Source organism: Arachis hypogaea, chromosome 2 (genome assembly GCF_003086295.3).
Source record: "Arachis hypogaea cultivar Tifrunner chromosome 2, arahy.Tifrunner.gnm2.J5K5, whole genome shotgun sequence".
NCBI classification, from domain to species: domain Eukaryota; kingdom Viridiplantae; phylum Streptophyta; class Magnoliopsida; order Fabales; family Fabaceae; genus Arachis; species Arachis hypogaea.
This window is the reverse complement of record NC_092037.1, coordinates 6,321,545-6,342,011: the sequence shown is the minus strand read 5'-3', so window position 1 is coordinate 6,342,011 and position 20,467 is coordinate 6,321,545. Positions and strand designations below refer to the sequence as shown.

At 35.7% G+C, this 20,467-nt stretch overlaps 3 protein-coding genes across 3 annotated transcripts; all 3 read left to right on the top strand.

Annotated features, from left to right (window-relative positions):
- The first annotated feature begins 1,087 nt into the window (after window positions 1–1,087).
- LOC112734932 (glucose-6-phosphate 1-dehydrogenase, cytoplasmic isoform-like) lies at window positions 1,088–5,920 on the top strand. The gene is made up of 15 exons (XM_025784464.3): window positions 1,088–1,547; window positions 1,757–1,842; window positions 2,179–2,245; window positions 2,367–2,553; window positions 2,712–2,869; window positions 2,961–3,029; window positions 3,170–3,228; window positions 3,478–3,514; window positions 3,664–3,735; window positions 4,011–4,158; window positions 4,249–4,377; window positions 4,603–4,673; window positions 5,043–5,155; window positions 5,329–5,374; window positions 5,453–5,920. The coding sequence occupies exons 1-15, from the start codon at window positions 1,422–1,424 to the stop codon at window positions 5,459–5,461; spliced, it is 1,377 nt and encodes a 458-aa protein (XP_025640249.1). The 5' UTR covers window positions 1,088–1,421; the 3' UTR covers window positions 5,462–5,920.
- Window positions 5,921–7,351: 1,431 nt separating this feature from the next.
- LOC112734940 (uncharacterized) lies at window positions 7,352–9,799 on the top strand. The gene is made up of 8 exons (XM_025784480.3): window positions 7,352–7,443; window positions 7,868–7,938; window positions 8,238–8,343; window positions 8,517–8,562; window positions 8,641–8,761; window positions 9,232–9,337; window positions 9,511–9,556; window positions 9,635–9,799. Exons 1-8 carry the CDS (start codon window positions 7,436–7,438, stop codon window positions 9,797–9,799), a joined length of 669 nt encoding a protein of 222 aa, XP_025640265.2. The 5' UTR covers window positions 7,352–7,435.
- A 140-nt stretch (window positions 9,800–9,939) lies between these two features.
- On the top strand, window positions 9,940–12,858 carry LOC114924943 (uncharacterized). The gene is made up of 7 exons (XM_072213711.1): window positions 9,940–10,076; window positions 10,226–10,331; window positions 10,505–10,550; window positions 10,629–10,772; window positions 11,220–11,325; window positions 11,499–11,544; window positions 11,623–12,858. Exons 1-7 carry the CDS (start codon window positions 10,022–10,024, stop codon window positions 11,768–11,770), a joined length of 651 nt encoding a protein of 216 aa, XP_072069812.1. The 5' UTR covers window positions 9,940–10,021; the 3' UTR covers window positions 11,771–12,858.
- The last annotated feature ends 7,609 nt before the right edge of the window (window positions 12,859–20,467 follow it).

The following is a 20,467-nucleotide window of genomic DNA, read 5'->3' as shown; positions in this document are numbered from 1 at the left end:
TTTTGTTTTAATTTACATAATTTTTTTTATATATTTATTAATGGTTTTTAAAGTGTTACCATAACTAATAATTTGTTTGATTTGATGGATAAATATCAAATTATTTAATATTTTATTTAATTTTATTAATTATAATTAATTAATTATATTAATTATTTGATTTGATTATAATATATTATTAAAATTAAATTTTTTCAATTAATAAAATAGCTGTTCTTAAAGGTATTTTTTATCTTTTATATTTGATTCATTTAAATACATTAATTAATCAATTATTTATTTGATTTGATGGAGATAAATATCAAATCATTTAATATTTTATTTGACCACATTAACTATAACTAATTAATTACATTAATTATTTGATTTTGTTTTAATTTGTATTAATTTTTTGTGTTATTTATTTTGATTAATGACTTTTAAAAATATATTATAAAAATATTATAATTAATCATGTATTTGATTTGATTGAGATAAATATTAAATTATATAATATTTTATTTGATTATATTAACTATAACTAATTAATTATATTAGAGAAATATTAGAGGATTATTCGATTTTTTTTTCTATTATTTTTTGCCATCAACCTAATTTTCTTAGTTTAGTAATATAATAATATATTTTAGCTCACATTTTTAAATATTGATCATTAACTATCGGCCAAAAATAATAAATTTTGATAACTTTATAATATTTCTCTTATATTAATTATTTGATTTGATTGGAATAAATGAATTAATTTTATTTTAATTTGCATTAATTTTTTGTCTTGTGTATTTGATTAATGATTTTTAAAAATGTTATAATCTTTACCTAATATATTTATAAGATATTTTTTATTTATTTAAATTATTTTATTGAGCCAAATAATTATAAATTAATTTGGTATATCAATTATTTAATTTAATTAATTTAAATATATTTTATTTGATTCAATTTATTGTTACATTAATATTTAAGTTGTTATTTACTAAAAATTCCTCTTTATTTCTTTGTTTTATCATAAATATTTTGATATTTTGATTTTAAATGTTAGAATTTTATTCATTGTTTATATTTTTTAGTTTTATACAACCAACTTCCCAAACCTCAGTAATAAAAGAGACCCTTTTTAAATAATGGTTAACCCGGGAAGCCAACAGCGCTGCAGATTGGCAGGCGATATATGGAGCTAGAATCAACCCTACGCATCTTATTTGATCTGAAACCATGAAAAAATCAATCGAGGTTTTTGCAACAACAACAACCCTGTCCTTCCACTGGAAAAGTTTGAACTTCGGCAAGCGAATCGTCCAAAAAGCACTTCCCTAATTCTTGAGTAAGTAGAGTGGGCTTTTTGTAAGAAGATGAGGGAGATTCTGGGTAAGGGATTCTAAGTTCTTCTTCTGATTTGATACGTGATAAATAGTTGCTAAAGGATGGGAACAAGAGAGTCTTCAAATGTATCTGAAACTGGCTCATTCTCCATTGTTTTGCTTTGTGCTTCTGGTGATCTGGCTGAGAAGAAGTCATTGTTTCTGGCACTTTTCCACCTGTATGAGAAGGTTCGTGCCTTCCATTTATAGAGCAATATATCAAAGTCTTTAGATCATGTCTAATTGGCGTGTTACATAGAACCATGGTGAAACAAAAATGGAAAAATGATGAAGATGATCGCCATTCTATTGTTCTTTCTGTAGATGGGATATTTTCTAATAGTTGTTTCCTTTTTCTTGAAGGATTTGTTTCTTACGCTTGGTGAATTTATTTTTAGGGATTTCTACCACCAACAGAAGTTCAAATTTTTGGTTATGCAAGGACGGAAATATCTGATGACGAACTGAGAGATCAATTGCGAGAGTGAGGCTTTTTCCAGAAAGAAAAGTGCATCTTCCTTTTTCCAAATATTTATGAAATACCAAAGGGGAAATGATGGCAATCAGTTACAATCTTCCCTGATATTCTAGAATTAACAATACATAAATGCAGGGAGACGAGTTTATCGTTGCAATTGTTTCCTTTGAATTAGCCAAACAATCTTTACTATACACTTTTTTCTTTGATCAACATTTCATGAATTGTTCGCGGGTTGTTTCACGAAGTTGTTTTATAGAAACTGTGTTATCCTATTAGTTCATAGATTTTAATTTATAGCATTTAAACTATTTATAAGCATAACAAACATGACTCGTGCAGGTATCTTATTCCTGCCAAATATTATTCCCCGAAACAGGTGGAAGATGTATGGGATTTTCTGAATCTGGTTAGCATTTCCCTTGTTTGCGTTCTTGTACTTGTATATAAATTTCATTTTAGTCTCACTAAAAAACACTTCTTATCAGCCTAAAATGTTCATTCTGTCTCATTTTTTCTCTTCCATTTAGATCAAATACATAAGTGGCTCTTACGATTCTGAGGAAGGTTTTCGCTTGTTGGACAAAGAGATTTCAGAGCATGAATATTCGAAAAACAGCGGAGGGGGTTCGTCTCGGCGGCTTTTCTATCTTGAACTTCCTCCTTCAGTATATCCATTTGTTTGCAATATGATCAAGACTTGTTGCATGAATAAATGTAAGAGTTATAATCTATGGTTCGAACATATATTTTATGTTTAAATGCTATAAATAAAGCTGCCGGTGTAGATTTTGGATTTACAGGATGACTGCATGTGTTATCCTGAATGTCTAACTTTTGTTTCTATTGATGCTACATTTGCTGCCTTTTGTTAGCCAATCTTGGTGGGTGGACACGCATTGTTGTTGAGAAGCCTTTTGGAAAGGACCTAGAATCTGCAGAAGAACTAAGTACTCAGATTGGAGAGTTGTTTGAGGAGCCACAAATCTACCGTATTGGTCACTACTTGGGAAAAGAACTAGTGCAGAAAATGGTAAAAAATGGTTATATGATGATGTACTTAATACTTATTGTCTGCTCCATGAGCTCTGTCTAAACCCTTTTCATTTTATTCATATCGGCAGTTGGTACTTCGTTTTGCAAATCAATTGTTTTTGTCTCTTTGGAATCGTGACAACATCGACAATGTACAGGTGAGATTCTTTTTTTAAGTCAACGTTACGGAATTGGCTTAATGGTTTCACCCAAGGTTGTAACTTTTAAGGGTTAATCTTGTCAACATTTTTTTTGATGTGCACACCGAATGAACATTTGGCTGCTGATTTCATTGCAGATAATTTTCAAAGAGGATTTTAAAGTTGAAGTCCATGGTGGATATTTTGATCAATATGGGTATGTGTAGAATTTTGCTTTAGTCAAATTATTCAATGATGCTTTCAAATGATGAGTGAGAGATACTAATGAAAAGAATTTCTGTATAGCAATTTTACTTTCACTGATGATATTGAAAGTTGAACTTTGATTTTTCATTTTATTTTTATATGCATCAATATTGAATATCTATTATTCGTTTTGTATAGAATTTCTCTTATTACGCCTGTGGAAGTATAAATCATTAGTGTACAACTTTTAATTTGGCAGAATTATCCGAGACATTATTCAAAACCATCTGCTTCAGGTGAGCTCTTTATTTTCATAATGATATAGAATAATATACTTTGACATTGTTATAATTATTTTGTCTTGTCAAGTGGATGCTTCTGTTAAATCATAGCTCATAAGATAGCGAATATGTTGAATTTTTCTCATCACTTTTCTACCGTTTAGGTTCTCTGCTTGGTTGCTATGGAAAGGCCTGTTTCTCTCAATCCTGAGCACATTCGGGATGAGAGAGTGAAGGTGTGCGCATTTTCCCTTCAATTTATGCCAAAATTATCATGTTATGCTGCTATTTCATTTGACTTTTCTGATATGAGGCCATCAATATCAGACAGAAAATCCTTGTTCTCCTTTTAAATCGGGTTCTCATACTTGCAAATTTCAATTGAATCAATGAGATATTTTCATAACCGGAACCTTTCGTTGTTGCACTTCAATATTTATGTAGATTTTGAGATGTTCCATAGCATGCAATCAAAGTCTAAAGTGTTTTCTATTGGTCACAAAAAATGCAGGTTCTTGAATCAGTAGTACCCATTAGTGACGATGAGATTGTTCTTGGACAATATGAGGGCTATAGAGATGACCCAGCCGTACCTGATGAGTCGAACACTCCAACTTTTGCATCTGTTATTCTGCGCATACACAACGAAAGATGGGAAGGTATGATAAAATCTTTAGCATTTTTCTTCCCAAAGGAAAATAAACATAATTAACATGTCATGCATTCCATGATTTTCTTTTTGGCATCAGGTGTTCCTTTCATACTAAGAGCAGGGAAGGCCTTAGATTCTAGAAAAAAAGAGATACGAGTTCAATTCAAGGATGTTCCTGATGATATTTTCAAGGATGTTCCTCATGAAATTCTCCTGATATTTTCTGGTACCATACCTTTTTCATTTTTGGGTGTTATCTCTTCATACATAAAAAGTATTGAGATGTTGATCATCTCAATAATCCATAATCGCAAACATGACAAGCATAGATACATGTTCTTTATCGGCTTTGAAAGTGAATATAAATGTTTTCTTGTAAATACTTTTCCTCATTCATCAAAATATCGATGTCTGCAAAACGAAACCTCACTGCAAACTTGTGCATGTCTAGGTCAGAAGCATCGGAGAAATGGGTTTCGTATCTGCCTACAGCCTTTAGAAACTATTTACATGAAGCTTATGGTATATGATCGCCTACGTTTCAACGATTCTCTATATTGTCAAATGCATTCATTGAGATTGGAAGTTTGATGTTCATATAGCAAATATAGATCTCCCAATACACTGTTTGGAATCAAATTTCGGGATATCTAAATGCGGAATTGGCACGGTTAAATCCAAAATTATTTTATTTTTATCTCAACTTGTAATAATCAGACTAAATCTTCTTGCCGAATAACTGAAGAAGTGCACTCCATCTATTGATTTCTTGTATTCATTCACTTGATAATTTAATGTAGTGTATTTAAAAACCATTATATATTAGAATTTTAGATTATGTATTTGCTGCATAAGACTTTTACAAATCCATGATATCTGCTGTTGTTGCAGTACAAGCTAGGTAATTTGAATATGTCCACACATCAAAGTGAACAGGAATTGCTCTACTGGCGGAAGGAAGGGGTTACCATTGAAGATGCTTATGAGAATCTCATTCTCGACACGTATATTCACTTTCCCAGTTCTTATTTTATGAATTATCAATTTTTTCTAGCATTCTTTTATTATACATCGAAGCCACATAATAACGTTAACGGATGACTTACCAATCAGTTCGATAGTTCGAAAGAAACAGATTTGAGTTGAATGATAATGGCAATTGTATCGCGTTTTGCAGGATTAGAGGCGATCAGCAACAATTCGTTCGTAGAGATGAATTGGAGGTAACAAATTGTTACATGGTTTGATACAATGTTTCATATATCCTTGAAAGACTAATGTAATGTGCTTAACTATATCAGGCATCATGAAAGATCTTCACTCCGTTATTACACAGAATTGATAGAGGGGAGTTCAAGCCACTCCCTTATGAGGCATACGGTTATGGCCCGAAAGAGGCCTTTGAATTGCTGCGAAAAGCGGGCTATATTAAAACACCCATTGTTGTAAAGAGCCCGGGTTTTTAGTTGACGACACTTATCATCATCAACATTATTATTATTATTCAGGTGTAAGCTCAGTGGCATTGGAAGGTGATGATATTTTCTAGGTGTTCTCGGCTTGTTATATGTTATTAGTTGCAAGAAATAAATGTACGATTAAATTTATCATGTTCTATTTCTAAGACTCGGGTGGTACTAGTTTATGGATTCTCTAAGAAATGTACTATCTTCATAGTCGAGTTGATCCCGCTCGGGAAATGCATCCTCTCGATCTATCTATTTTTAATCTATAAAAGTAGATACATAAGCATGCACCACATTATTTTTGAGATATTTCTTTTTTTTTTTATCAATGTCATGTCAGTAATATTGTTTATTTGGTACAATTTTAAAATCAACCACTCAATTCTTGCTAAATCAACTATTATTTCTAAATCAGCAAAAAAATAAAATATACAAATAAAAAACTAAAAAATAAAATCCAATAAATTTATAACTTACAAATACATTGAATTCATATTTCTATATTTATTATATCTTACTGTTATAAACAATACAATAAATTTATACTGCAACAATTAATTTATTAATTTTTATAAATAACTTACTAAAGGTAATAAATATCCATATTACAAATGTCATAATAATATTATTAATCATAATAAATTTTACGTTATAAGTATTTAAATTCCATACCATTTAAACTACATATATAAATCTCTTATCACTATTCCTTCATATAACATTAAATTTAGCACAAAAAATTTATTTTTGAACTGCACATTTCAAACTTACTCAATAGAGTATCATTCTTTCAAAGCAGAACGATTAGAAATCGAATGACTATCCAAGATCTAATGGTCATGCAATGAGAATATGATGATCAGGTATGACAAAAAAAAATCACAACATGCATCATATATTCATACTTACTCAAATACCATATACCTAATGATAACATAAATTGAATATTGGAATAGGAAAAGATCTTCACAATTTTAGCAACTATAAACAAAATTGATGACAAATTAGGATGGAACTATGTTAAATGTAAAAAGTGTAAGAAGAAAGCATATAAAAAAAAAGAAACAACTATATTTGTAGCACATGTAATCAAACACCACAATATCCAACAATAAGGTAACTCTGTATGCTTTTCATAATCTCATCTATCAAATTATTAGTTGCTAACTCAATACTTATTTTAGGTTCAGAATTCAATTAAAGGTTTCAAATCAAAGTGTTACAACAACTTTTGTACTATTTGATGGTGACGCAAAAAAACTTATTGGGCACAACTGCTTCAAATCTAATGATATTTCAGAAAAATAATGACATTAAAGCACCACCCCATCAAGAGATTAAGGAGAAAGAAAACCATATAAATTCAAGACATATCTTTGAAAGAAGAACATACATATAAAGATGGAACCAAATAACACAATAGAAAGTGCATCAAACTCAACAATTCATAAAAAACATGTCTTCACAAAAACCTACGACAAAAAGAAGAAAGCAGCAACTCTAACAACCAACAAAAAAAGGAGGACGAGCGTCACATAAGATGACTAAGTCCATCAACTAAAATAAATGCAAAAATCAAACCACCAAATAAAAATGTCACTTTATATAACTCCAACATCCAAATCTTTTGTATTACAAATTATTTAAAATAAAACACCTTTTAAATTTAACTTCAATTTACACATATTTAATTTATTTCGACAGCCACGATGAGGTTGTTCTTGGACAATATGAGGGCTATAGAGATGACCCAACCGTACCTAATGAGTCGAATACTCCAACTTTTGCATCTGTTATTCTGCGCATACACAACGAAAGATGGGAAGGTATGATAAAATCTTTAGCATTTTCTTCCCAAGGGAAAATAAACATAATTATCTTGTCATGCATTCCATGATTTTCCTTTTGGCATCAGGTGTTCCTTTCATACTAAAAGCAGGGAAGGCTTTAAATTCTAGAAAAACAGAGATACGAGTTGATAATATTTTCAAGGATGTTCCTCATGAAATTTTCCAGAAATTTCTGGTACCGTACCTTTTTCATTTTTGGGTGTTATCTCTTCATACATAAAAAGTATCGAGATGTTGATCATCTCAATAATCCATAATCGCAAACATCACAAACATAGATACATGTTCTTTATCGGCTTTGAAAGTGAATATAAATGTTTTCTAGTAAATACTTTTTCTCATTCATCAAAATATCGATGTCTGCAAAATGAAACCTCACTGTAAATTTGTGCATGTCTAGGTCAGATGCATCGGAGAAATGGGTTTCGTATCTGCCTACAGCCTTTAGAAACTATTTACATGAAGCTTATGGTATATGATCGCCTACGTTTCGACGATTCTTTATATTGTCAGATGCATTCATTGAGATTGGAAGTTTGATGTTCATATAGCAAATATAGATCTCCCAATACAGTGTTTGGAATCAAATTTCGTGATATCTAAATGCCAACATGGTTAAATGTTAAGTGCACTCCATATATTGATTTCTTGTATTCATTCACTTGATAATTTAATGTTAAGTGTATTTAAAAACCATTATATGTTAGATTTAGATTATGCATTTGCTGCATAAGATTTTTACAAATCCATGATATCTGCTGTTGTTGCAGTACAAGTTGAAGATGTCCACGTATCAAAGCGAACAGAAATTGTCCTACTGGCAGGGAAAGAAGGGATTACCATTCAGGATGCTACTGAGAATCTCATTCTCGACACGTATGTTCACTTTTCCAGTTCATGTTTTATGAATTATCAATTTTTTCTAGCCTTCTTTTATTATACATCCAAGCCACGTGATAATACTAACGGTAGAGTTACCAATCAGTTTGAAAGTTCGAAAGAAACATATTTGAATTGAATAATAATGGCAATTGTATCGTGTTTTGCAGGATTAGAGGTGATCAGCAACAATTCGTTCATAGAGATGAATTGGAGGTAACAACTTGTTGCATGGTTTGATACAATGTTTCATATATCCTTGAAAGACTAATGTAATGTGCTTAACTATATCAGGCATCACGGAAGATCTTCATCTCGTTATTGCACAGAATTGATAGAGGGGAGTTCAAGCCACTCCCTTATGAGACATACGGTAGAGGCTCGAAAGAGGCCGTTGAATTGCTGCAAAAAGCGAGTTATGTTAAAACACCTATTATTGTAAAGAGACCGCGTTATTAGTTTCTTATATAATGTATATACAATAAAAACCTTGTATGGAGCCTGATACAAACATAGCAAATGAGGAGTACATAAATAAAACCAAGGAGTACATAAACAAAACTCAGGTACGGTTGGAAGGAAGTTTTGCAACAAACCATGGACAGGTGGCAGCTGGTCCACCTATTCTAGACAGCAGGAAGAGCACCAGGGAGAAAACAAATAGCAAGTGGTTAGAGGATTATGATCATTAGGGAATTGTGGTTACTAGTGGTTACTAATGCCAACATGGTTAAATGTTAAGTGCACTCCATATATTGATTTCTTGTATTCATTCACTTGATAATTTAATGTTAAGTGTATTTAAAAACCATTATATGTTAGATTTAGATTATGCATTTGCTGCATAAGATTTTTACAAATCCATGATATCTGCTGTTGTTGCAGTACAAGTTGAAGATGTCCACGTATCAAAGCGAACAGAAATTGTCCTACTGGCAGGGAAAGAAGGGGTTACCATTCAGGATGCTATTGAGAATCTCATTCTCGACACGTATGTTCACTTTTACAGTTCATGTTTTATGAATTATCAATTTTTTCTAGCCTTCTTTTATTATACATCCAAGCCACGTGATAATACTAACGGTAGAGTTACCAATCAGTTTGAAAGTTCGAAAGAAACATATTTGAATTGAATAATAATGGCAATTGTATCGTGTTTTGCAGGATTAGAGGTGATCAGCAACAATTCGTTCATAGAGATGAATTGGAGGTAACAACTTGTTGCATGGTTTGATACAATGTTTCATATATCCTTGAAAGACTAATGTAATGTGCTTAACTATATCAGGCATCATGGAAGATCTTCATCTCGTTATTGCACAGAATTGATAGAGGGGAGTTCAAGCCACTCCCTTATGAGGCATACGGTAGAGGCTCGAAAGAGGCCGTTGAATTGCTGCAAAAAGCGAGCTATGTTGAAACACCCATTATTGTAAAGAGACCGCGTTATTAGTTTCTTATATAATGTATATACAATAAAAACCTTATATGGAGCCTGATACAAACATAGCAAATGAGGAGTACATAAATAAAACCAAGGAGTACATAAACAAAAGTCAGTTACGGTTGGAAGGAAGTTTTGCAACAAACCATGAACAAGTGGCAGCTGGTCCACCTATTCTAGGCAGCAGGAAGAGCACCAGGGAGAAAACAAATAGCAAGTGGTTAGAGGATTATGATCATTAGGAAATTGTGGTTACTAGTGGTTACTAATGCCAACATGGTTAAATGTTAAGTGCACTCCATATATTGATTTCTTGTATTCATTCACTTGATAATTTAATGTTAAGTGTATTTAAAAACCATTATATGTTAGATTTAGATTATGCATTTGCTGCATAAGATTTTTACAAATTCATGATATCTGCTGTTGTTGCAGTACAAGTTGAAGATGTCCACGTATCAAAGCGAACAGAAATTGTCCTACTGGCAGGGAAAGAAGGGGTTACCATTCAGGATGCTACTGAGAATCTCATTCTCGACACGTATGTTCACTTTTCCAGTTCATGTTTTATGAATTATCAATTTTTTCTAACCTTCTTTTATTATACATCCAAGCCACGTGATAATACTAACGGTAGAGTTACCAATCAGTTTGAAAGTTCGAAAGAAACATATTTGAATCGAATAATAATGGCAATTGTATCGTGTTTTGCAGTATTAGAGGTGATCAGCAACAATTCGTTCATAGAGATGAATTGGAGGTAACAACTTGTTGCATGGTTTGATACAGTGTTTCATATATCCTTGAAAGACTAATGTAATGTGCTTAACTATATCAGGCATCATGGAAGATCTTCATCTCGTTATTGCACAGAATTGATAGAGGGGAGTTCAAGCCACTCCCTTATGAGGCATACGGTAGAGGCTCGAAAGAGGCCGTTGAATTGCTGCAAAAAGCGAACTATGTTGAAACACCCATTATTGTAAAGAGACCGCGTTATTAGTTTCTTATATAATGTATATACAATAAAAACCTTATATGGAGCCTGATACAAACATAGCAAATGAGGAGTACATAAATAAAACCAATGAGTACATAAACAAAAGTCAGGTAAGGTTGGAAGGAAGTTTTGCAACAAACCATGAACAAGTGGCAGCTGGTCCACCTATTCTAGGCAGCAGGAAGAGCACCAGGGAGAAAACAAATAGCAAGTGGTTAGAGGATTATGATCATTAAGAAATTGTGGTTACTAGTGGTTACTAATGCCAACATGGTTAAATGTTAAGTGCACTGCATATATTGATTTCTTGTATTCATTCACTTGATAATTTAATGTTAAGTGTATTTAAAAACCATTATATGTTAGATTTAGATTATGCATTTGCTGCATAAGATTTTTACAAATCCATGATATCTGCTGTTGTTGCAGTACAAGTTGAAGATGTCCACGTATCAAAGCGAACAGAAATTGTCCTACTGGCAGGGAAAGAAGGGGTTACCATTCAGGATGCTACTGAGAATCTCATTCTCGACACGTATGTTCACTTTTCCCATTCATGTTTTATGAATTATCAATTTTTTCTAGCCTTCTTTTATTATACATCCAAGCCACGTGATAATACTAACGGTAGAGTTACCAATCAGTTTGAAAGTTCGAAAGAAACATATTTGAATCGAATAATAATGGCAATTATATCGTGTTTTGCAGGATTAGAGGTGATCAGCAACAATTCGTTCATAGAGATGAATTGGAGGTAACAACTTGTTGCATGGTTTGATACAATGTTTCATATATCCTTGAAAGACTAATGTAATGTGCTTAACTATATCAGGCATCATAGAAGATCTTCATCTCGTTATTGCACAGAATTGATAGAGGGGAGTTCAAGCCACTCCCTTATGAGGCATACGGTAGAGGCTCGAAAGAGGCCGTTGAATTGCTGCAAAAAGCGAGCTATGTTGAAACACCCATTATTGTAAAGAGACCGCGTTATTAGTTTCTTATATAATGTATATACAATAAAAACCTTATATGGAGCCTGATACAAACATAGCAAATGAGGAGTACATAAATAAAACCAAGGAGTACATAAACAAAAGTCAGGTACGGTTGGAAGGAAGTTTTGCAATAAACCATGGACAGGTGGCAGCTGGTCCACCTATTCTAGGCAGCAGGAAGAGGATTATGATCATTAGGGAATTGTGGTTACTAGTGGTTGCTGGCTGCGTCCTAAGGCTAGGGATTTTTGCACCTTCTTAAACCCTTTCTTCTTTCTGCTAGTCATATTCTTCAATTCCTTCATACTCATACTGCTATACTGTGAATTGCTTACTGATATACATACTTATTCTTAATACCACACTACACTTTCTCCATCTATTGGCTTCCCTGTATCATTTGGTGCTTTCATCCCATGGCTGTAGCTGACAATACCCGCATGATAGGCATGGAAGTTGACATCAAGAAACTCTTTCAGATGTTCGAATCCATTTCGGAGGAGACTCGCGCTGAGCACGCACGATCGTCAGAAGCGACGAATCTGAAAATTGACTGCTGCAACAATCTATTACTCAGCTTCTCCATGCCCAGCCTCATCCCAGATCTGAGTTGCATGAGCTCTCCCATGGTTCGAACTCAGGATCCGAATTCCACCAGCGTCCCTTTATGCAACCGCGGCGAGTGGGTTTTGATCTGCCTAAATTTGATGATGCGTTGGGTTGGATCTTTTCCCTGGATCAATATTTTGACTACTTCCGTGTGCCTGAGGAAGATCAAATCAGCATCGCGGCTATTCACATGACCGGTTCCGCGATTCCTTGGTTCCAAATGTCACAACGCGCTGCTCGATTTCGTTCATGGAATCAGTTGAAGCGTGCCATTGAACTCGAATTCGGGCCTTCTCTATATGAATCGCCACGGGAATTATTATTCAAATTGCAACAATTGGGTACGGTGAGTGACTATTACAACGAGTTTGTTGCTTTAGCTAATTGCACACAAATTGATCCACCTGATGCATTGAAGGATTGCTTTATTAGTGGGTTAAAATCTGATATTAGACGAGAGGTGAAGGCACAGTGCCCTCCCTCCCTGATGCGGGCGGTCACATTAGCTAGAATTTACGAGGACAAGTTTTCTTCAGTACCGAGAAGCACTTATGGTCCGGCCTCTCCCCGTACTCAGCCGACTCCTACAACTGCAATTTCGAGTAATAGGCCTATTCAGCGGAATACTCTGCCGCCGTTGCTTCCAACTCCACCCCAGCGTCCTGCCTTACCGCCGATGAAAAGCTCGGTGCGAAAATTGTCCCCGGCGGAGATTCAGAGCAAACGGGAGAAGGGATTATGTTACTGGTGCGATGAAAAATTTTCAGCTACTCACCGTTGCCCGAATCGCCAGTATTATGCAACTGCAGCTAGTGTTAGATAATGCAGATGGAGGGGACACAGGAATGCAAGAGTCATCGGAATCTGAGCCCAGTTTGGAGGCCTTAGAGTCTCAGGTAGTTGAGCATCATTTATCTTACAATGCTATGCATGGTACAAGTGGTCCTGCTTTGATCCGTGTTAACGCCATCATCAATGGCCTAGAGGTCCAGGCCCTGATTGATGGTGGCAGTTCGGATAGTTTTATTCAACCTCGCATAGCCAAATTTTTGAATCTACCTATTGAACCTGCATCGGGATTTAAGGTGATAGTAGGCAGTTTTGAAGTCTTGCCGGTAGAGGGTCGCATTGCTAGTTTGGATGTTAATCTATCAGGTTGCCTTGTTAGCATTCCAGAGGTTTATGTACTCCATGTGGCTGGGGGAGAGTTGGTGATTGGTTCAACTTGGTTACAAACATTGAAGGCTCATATTGTAGACTACAATTCTTCATTTCTTCGCTTCTGGCATAAAGGGGAATTTGTCACTGTGCAGGGTTATAAGAGTCCACCTTCATCTCAAGCTCAATTTCATTATATACGAAGGTTAGTAAGCACCGATGCAGTGGCTGCCGTGTTTACTCTTGAACTTCAGCAATTGGATGGGATTGTCAAGCCACCCTTTGCAGTTACCAGACGCTCTTCACCCTGCCTTGGTTAGTTTGATGCAGAAATATGCTGTTGTTTTTGAGCAGCCTTTAGGTCTTCCTCCCCGACGTTCCCAAGATCATGGCATTCCTTTAATTGAAGGGGCTGCACCAGTTAAATCCTGTCCTTATTGTTACCCTCACAACTTGAAAGCACAAATTGAAACAATGGTGTCTGAGATGCTGCAAGAGGGGATAATTCAACCCAGCAAGAGCCCTTTTTCCTCTCCCATTCTTTTGGTCAAGAAAAAGGATGGCACTTGGCATTTTTGCACTGATTATCGGGCACTAAATGCAATCACAGTCAAAGATTGCTTTCCCATTCCTACCGTTGATGAGTTGTTGGATGAACTCTTTGGGGCTACTATTTTTTCGAAACTGGATCTTCGCTCGGGTTACCACCAAATCTTAGTCAAACCTGAGGACCGCTTTAAGACAGCGTTTCGCACACATCAAGGGCTGTATGAGTGGTTAGTGATGCCCTTCGGCCTTACCAATGTCCCTGCTACTTTTCAGAGCCTTATGAATGATATATTCAAGCCTTACTTGCGCAAATTTGTACTAGTTTTTTTTGATGATATACTTGTCTATAGTAGTGGTTTCGACTTACATTTAGAGCATTTGGAGCTAGTCTTAAAACTGCTGCAGCAAGAGTCTCTATTTGCTAAACTTTCCAAATGTCTTTTTGGCTCTCCGGAAGTTGATTATTTGGGACATACAATCAGGGGCGGTGGGGTTCACATGGAAACGGCTAAGGTTCAGGCAATTCTGGAATGGCCTCAACCTGCAAGCGTAAAGCAGCTTCGGGGGTTTCTAGGCCTTACTGGTTATTATCGACGATTTATTAAAGGGTATGCCTCATTAGCAGCTCCTCTCACTGATTTACTTAAGAAAGACTCGTTTAATTGGTCGGAGCAAGCTACTCAAGCCTTTCGACAGCTGCAACATGCTATATGCACCAAACCAGTCTTGGCATTGCCCAATTTTAGTATTCCTTTTGAAGTAGAGACAGACGCTTCAGGTACTGGTGTTGGGGCTGTTTTAATTCAACAAAAACATCCCATTGCTTATTTTTCCAAGAAACTACCTCCTACTTTACAGAAGCAATCTGCTTACATAAGAGAGTTTTACGCCATCACTGAGGCCTTAGCTAAGTTTTGCCATTACTTGCTCGGCAAAAGATTTATTTTGCGCACTGATCACCAAAGCTTGAAAGCGCTCTTAGAACAAGATCTTCATACACTAGAGCAACATAAATGGCTTCATAAATTGCTCGGGTTTGATTTTGAAATCCATTACAAGGCGGGGACTGAAAATGTTGCAGCGGATGCACTCTCTCGCAGCTTCTTTGGGGCTTGGTCGGCGCCAAGAGTAGAGTGGCTAGACCAACTTCGTGCAGAATTGGTGGCGGATGAGGATCTCCGAGTATTATTGGCAAAGTGCAACTCCAATTCGGTTGAGGATTTGAATTACTCTTGTCAAAATGGCCTCTTGTTGTGGAAGAACAGATTAGTGGTACCTTCCAAAAGCACTTTAATTAGGAAAATCCTCCATGAATACCACGATAGTGTGATTGGTGGTCATGCGGGAATTGCTAAGACTGTGGAACGCATTTGTTCCATTTTCTATTGGCCTCATATGCAAAAGGATATCAGGCAGTATGTCTTATCTTGCTGCATTTGTCAACAAGCAAAGGTAGAGAACAAGGCACCAGCCGGTTTGCTCAAGCCATTACCTATCCCTTCACAGGTATGGGAAGATATTGCAATGGATTTCATTGTATCTCTGCCAGTTTCATCTGGCTATTCAGTTATCATGGTGGTTGTCGACCGTTTGACTAAGTACGCCCATTTCCTTCCCTTGAAACAAGATTTTAATAGTAGGACAGTTGCAGAAACTTTTATCAACAATGTGGTTAAGTTGCATGGTTTTCCAAAATCTATTGTATCGGATAGGGATCGGGTATTTATCAACAAATTTTGGCAGCACCTCTTTCGTATCCAAGGTACTAAATTAGCATTGAGCTCAGCTTATCATCCCCAAACTGACGGCCAGAGTGAAGTTTGTAATCGAACCCTGGAGATGTATTTACGTTGTTTTTGTTTCGAGAATCCTAAGCGCTGGTTGGAGTTTTTGCCGTGGGCCGAGTTTTGGTATAACTCCTCGTGGCACAGCAGTATCAAGATGACTCCCTTCAAAGCTCTTTATGGTAGGGACCCTTCTACTTTAGCTCGTTATGAACTCTCTAGTACTGATAATTCTTCCTTGCAAGAGTGGCTTCAAGACCGTGATCACTTACTCGATCAGCTGAAGTTTAATTTGGAACGCTCCCAGCAGTATATGAAACATGTTACTGATAAACATCGCAGACAAATTGAATTTCAGGAGGGTGATTTGGTGTTTGTGAAGTTACAGCCGTATCGCCAGCACTCTGTGGCACTGCGTAAACATCAGAAGTTGGGGTTGCGTTATTTTGGTCCTTTTCCGATCAGCAAGAAACTCAGTGATGTGGCCTATAGAGTGGAGTTACCTCCGGAAGCGCGTATCCATAATGTCTTCCATGTTTCAGCTCTCAAACGATTTCGAGGAGAGGGTACTTCCCAGTACTTCCCTCTCCCATTGACCACTACTAATGTGGGGCCAGTGTTAGAGCCTTCCAGGATACTTTCTACACGTTCTATTATGAGGGGTGATAGACTAGTACCACAATGTCAGGTGCAATGGGGACAGGGCAATTTGACAGAGACAACATGGGAAGATGTTCATCACTTTCACAAGTTATTTCCAGAATTCAACCTTGAGGACAAGGTTGTTGCTGATGGGGAGGGTAATGATACGAACATAGCAAATGAGGAGTACATAAATAAAACCAAGGAGTACATAAACAAAAGTCAGGTACGGTTGGAAGGAAGTTTTGCAACAAACCATGGACAGGTGGCAGCTGGTCCACTTATTCTAGGCAGCAGGAAGAGCACCAGGGAGAAAACAAATAGCAAGTGGTTAGAGGATTATGATCATTAGGGAATTGTGGTTACTAGTGGTTGCTGGCTGCGTCCTAAGGCTAGGGATTTTTGCACCTTCTTAAACCCTTTCTTCTTTCTGCTAGTCATATTCTTCAATTCCTTCATACTCATACGGCTATACTGTGAATTGCTTACTGATATACATACTTATTCTTAATACCACACTACACTTTCTCCATCTATTGGCTTCCCTGTATCAGAGCCCTCCTATGTATAATGGGTGGTACTAGTTTATGGATTTTCTAAGAGATGTACTCTCTTCAAAGTTGAGTTTGTTGGGTATGTTACGAATTTGGTTTGCATACACTTGTTTATGTTTGTCTTTAATGTGGAGCAAGTTAATCCATTCTTCTTCATTCTATTATAATATTTAAAAGAGTATATACCTATTTTGGTCCTCAAAGAATTTCAGACTGGACACTTTAATCCCCAACTAAAATTAATTACTCGATTGGTCCCTAACAATTAATTCCGTCAGTCACTTAGGTCCTTTACTCCGTTAACTCTAACGGAGGACAAATTAGTCCCTGACAACTCTAACAGGGAACAAAATGGTCCCTGACAATTCTAACAAGGGACAAAAAAATCCCTGACCCTTTTATTCGAAAACGATATTGTTCTTCCCCAATTTTTATCATATCTCGCATAACACTAATATTCATACTCTCCTTCTTCACCTTCACAGTCTTCTTTTCCATCTTTTTCTTCCTCCTCTTTAACTCTAAGATTAAGCCATGGTATAATTGTCACACGTGCCGCACCTACCTCAACATGTCATGGACCACACACATCCTAAATTCTTGTGACTGGTACATCCATCTCCTCTGCACTTCACCCATCAAAAGCATCCACTTCCACGTCTTCGATAACATCACCTCCAACCCCGACATGTCCACGACATCCTCAAAACCAAGTTCCACAACTACTCTAAGGGCACGCCTTTCTCCACTCTTTGGCAAGCAATATAAATTGTTGGACATTAGAACATCATGAGAAGATTCTCCTTCGACATCATATGGAAATTCTCATTTAAAATAGATACCAAGTGCTTCATTCCTTCTTTTCCAGAGTCCAAGTTGGCAGACAGCTTCGACCTCGTATCCAAGCTATCAGTACAACGAGCAATGTCGCCGTTGCCACTCATATGAAAACTGAAGCGATTACTGAACATTGGTTTGGAGAAGAAGTTGAAGGAAGAGATTGGAGTGGTGGACAATGTGGTCATGGAGATGATAGGATAGAGGAGGAGGGAGATGACAATGACGACGACGGGTCTTAACAAATTAGACTTGCTGTCTAGATTCATGGGATCCGTCGAAGACGATAACTAGTTGAGAGACATAGGCATTAGTTTTCCGAGTATGAATTGGTTGAGAACAAGTTGAGAATTTTTTTTCTTGTGAACATTAAATTTATAGAGTGTGCATAGTGTAGTTTGAAGTTACAGTGTTAGACTGCTAGTGTTATGCAAGATATGATGAAAATTGGGAGAGAACAGTGTCATTTCCGAACAGAGGAGATCAGGGACCATTTTGTCTCCTGTTAGAGTTGTCAGGGACTATTTTATCCTCTGTTAGAGTTAATGGAGTAAATGACCTAAGTGACTGACAGAATTAATTGTTAGGGACCAATCGAGTAATTAATTTTAGTTGGGGACTAAAGTGTTCAGTCTGAAATTCTTTGAGGACTAAAATGAGTATATACTCTATTTAAAATGTTATTTTTTAAAAACTATTTTTAATAAATTACTTTTGAAAATTACTATCCAATTTGAGGAATAAAATCATTATAATGTCCACAAAAGGTATTATGATGGAGGAACGAAATCTCAGCAAAGAGTTGTTCTAGTACTAATATATGGAAAAAAATTGTAAAAAAAAATGAAAATGACAAAATAGATAATTAATCACTAACTCATGTTGAATTTGTCAATATGATTAGGTGTGATCCGTGTAAATTTTATTTTAATTTTAGGGTAATTAAGTTTTGGAAAAGGCACATTATAGTATTTTTTAAAGAGATATTTTCCACATTCAAGTGATTTTAAGTCACTGCGCTTTTTTCACTTTCTTCTTTCCTCATGCTTCTTTTCTTCTCCCCCACGTTTCTTCTTCTCTTCTCCCCCACGCTTCTTCTCACGTTCATTTACGCACGGAGTATCTTTTTCTTCTTCGCCTTTTTCCTTTTTCTCATTCTCCTTCTTCTTTTTCGCGTTCTTTCTTTACATATTTTCTCTTTGTCGTTATTCTTTTGTCGTTGTTGTTGCTGTATTTTTTGTCTTTTTCTCTTTCTTTCTGGTGAAGAAGTAGTAGAAGGTGAGGAGGAAGAGTTTTGAATTGTGCAAAATAAAAATGAACCGAAATGACCAACACATTTGAACCGAGCACCAATCATGTGCTGAATAAAACGTGATAAATATTCAATCAATAAGAAAAATATTTCTGCATGCACAAGGACTCAACTGAATATACTAACAATCAAGTGAGTCAAAATGAGCAACTCCACTGAACCAACACTATTGATGTTCGGAATAAAACGTGATAAACATTTGATCACCAAGAAAAATATTACTACATGCACAATTACTCAACTGAACACATTAACAATCAAGTGAATCAAAATGAACAACTCCACTAAACCAAGCAATATTCATGTGCTGAATAAAACGTCATAAACATTAAATCATCAAGAATAGTATTTTTCCATGCAAATGAAGTCAACTGAACACATAACAATCAGGTGAACCGAAATGACCAACACCACTGAACTGAATACCAATCATGTCCTGAATAAAACGTGATAAACATTCAATCAACAAGAAAAATATTTCTGCATGCACAAGGACTCAATTGAAAACACTAACAATCAAGTGAATCAAAATGAGCAACTCCACTGAACCAACACTATTAATGTTCTGAATAAAACGTTATAAACATTTAATCATCAAGAAAAATATTTCTACATGCACAATGACTCAACTGAACACATAACAATCAGGTGAACCGAAATGACCAACACCACTGAACCGAACACCAATCATGTGCTGAATAAAACGTGATAAATATTTAATCAGTAAGAAAAATATTTCTGCATGTACAAGGACTTAATTGAATACATTAACAATCAAGTGAATCAAAATGAATAACTCTACTTAACCGAGTAAAATGTTGGTGTTGTTGGTGATGACTATAACAAAAGAAGAAGAAGAAGAATCTGCGTGCACGAACAAAAAGAAGACAAAGACGAAAACGAAGAGTTGTGTTATGAAACACACGTGTGATCACGCTCCTTTAATAAAAGTGGTTTTTGTTAATGTTGCGCCTACTTAGATGATCTTGGATGAAAAAATACTTGAATGTATAACAAGTCTCTTTTCTTTTTTTTTTTTTTTGGTCGGTGGATTGGACAACCCCCAATTCTAGGTACCCCAATGGATTGGACAACTCCCAATCCTAGGTACACAACACATCCACACACTCCTCACATATTTATCACATTTTTTTTCTCAATTGCATCCTCTAGAGTTTGAACCCTAGACCTTGAGGTGGAGAGAGGGGAGAGATGCCACTAGAGCCAAGGCTCA

Excerpts from the sequence above, each read along its gene's own strand:
- LOC112734932 (XM_025784464.3), top strand. The coding sequence starts at position 1,422 with ATGGGAACAAGAGAGTCTTCAAATGTATCTGAAACTGGCTCATTCTCC. Across the intron at positions 1,548-1,756 it reads TTTTCCACCTGTATGAGAAG|GGATTTCTACCACCAACAGA; the intron begins GTTCGTGCCTTC and ends ATTTATTTTTAG. Across the intron at positions 5,156-5,328 it reads GAGAATCTCATTCTCGACAC|GATTAGAGGCGATCAGCAAC; the intron begins GTATATTCACTT and ends CGCGTTTTGCAG.
- LOC112734940 (XM_025784480.3), top strand. Across the intron at positions 8,563-8,640 it reads TTCATAGAGATGAATTGGAG|GCATCACGGAAGATCTTCAT; the intron begins GTAACAACTTGT and ends TAACTATATCAG. Across the intron at positions 9,557-9,634 it reads TTCATAGAGATGAATTGGAG|GCATCATGGAAGATCTTCAT; the intron begins GTAACAACTTGT and ends TAACTATATCAG.
- LOC114924943 (XM_072213711.1), top strand. The coding sequence starts at position 10,022 with ATGATCATTAGGAAATTGTGGTTACTAGTGGTTACTAATGCCAACATG. Across the intron at positions 10,773-11,219 it reads ATGTTGAAACACCCATTATT|TACAAGTTGAAGATGTCCAC; the intron begins GTAAAGAGACCG and ends CTGTTGTTGCAG. Across the intron at positions 11,326-11,498 it reads GAGAATCTCATTCTCGACAC|GATTAGAGGTGATCAGCAAC; the intron begins GTATGTTCACTT and ends CGTGTTTTGCAG.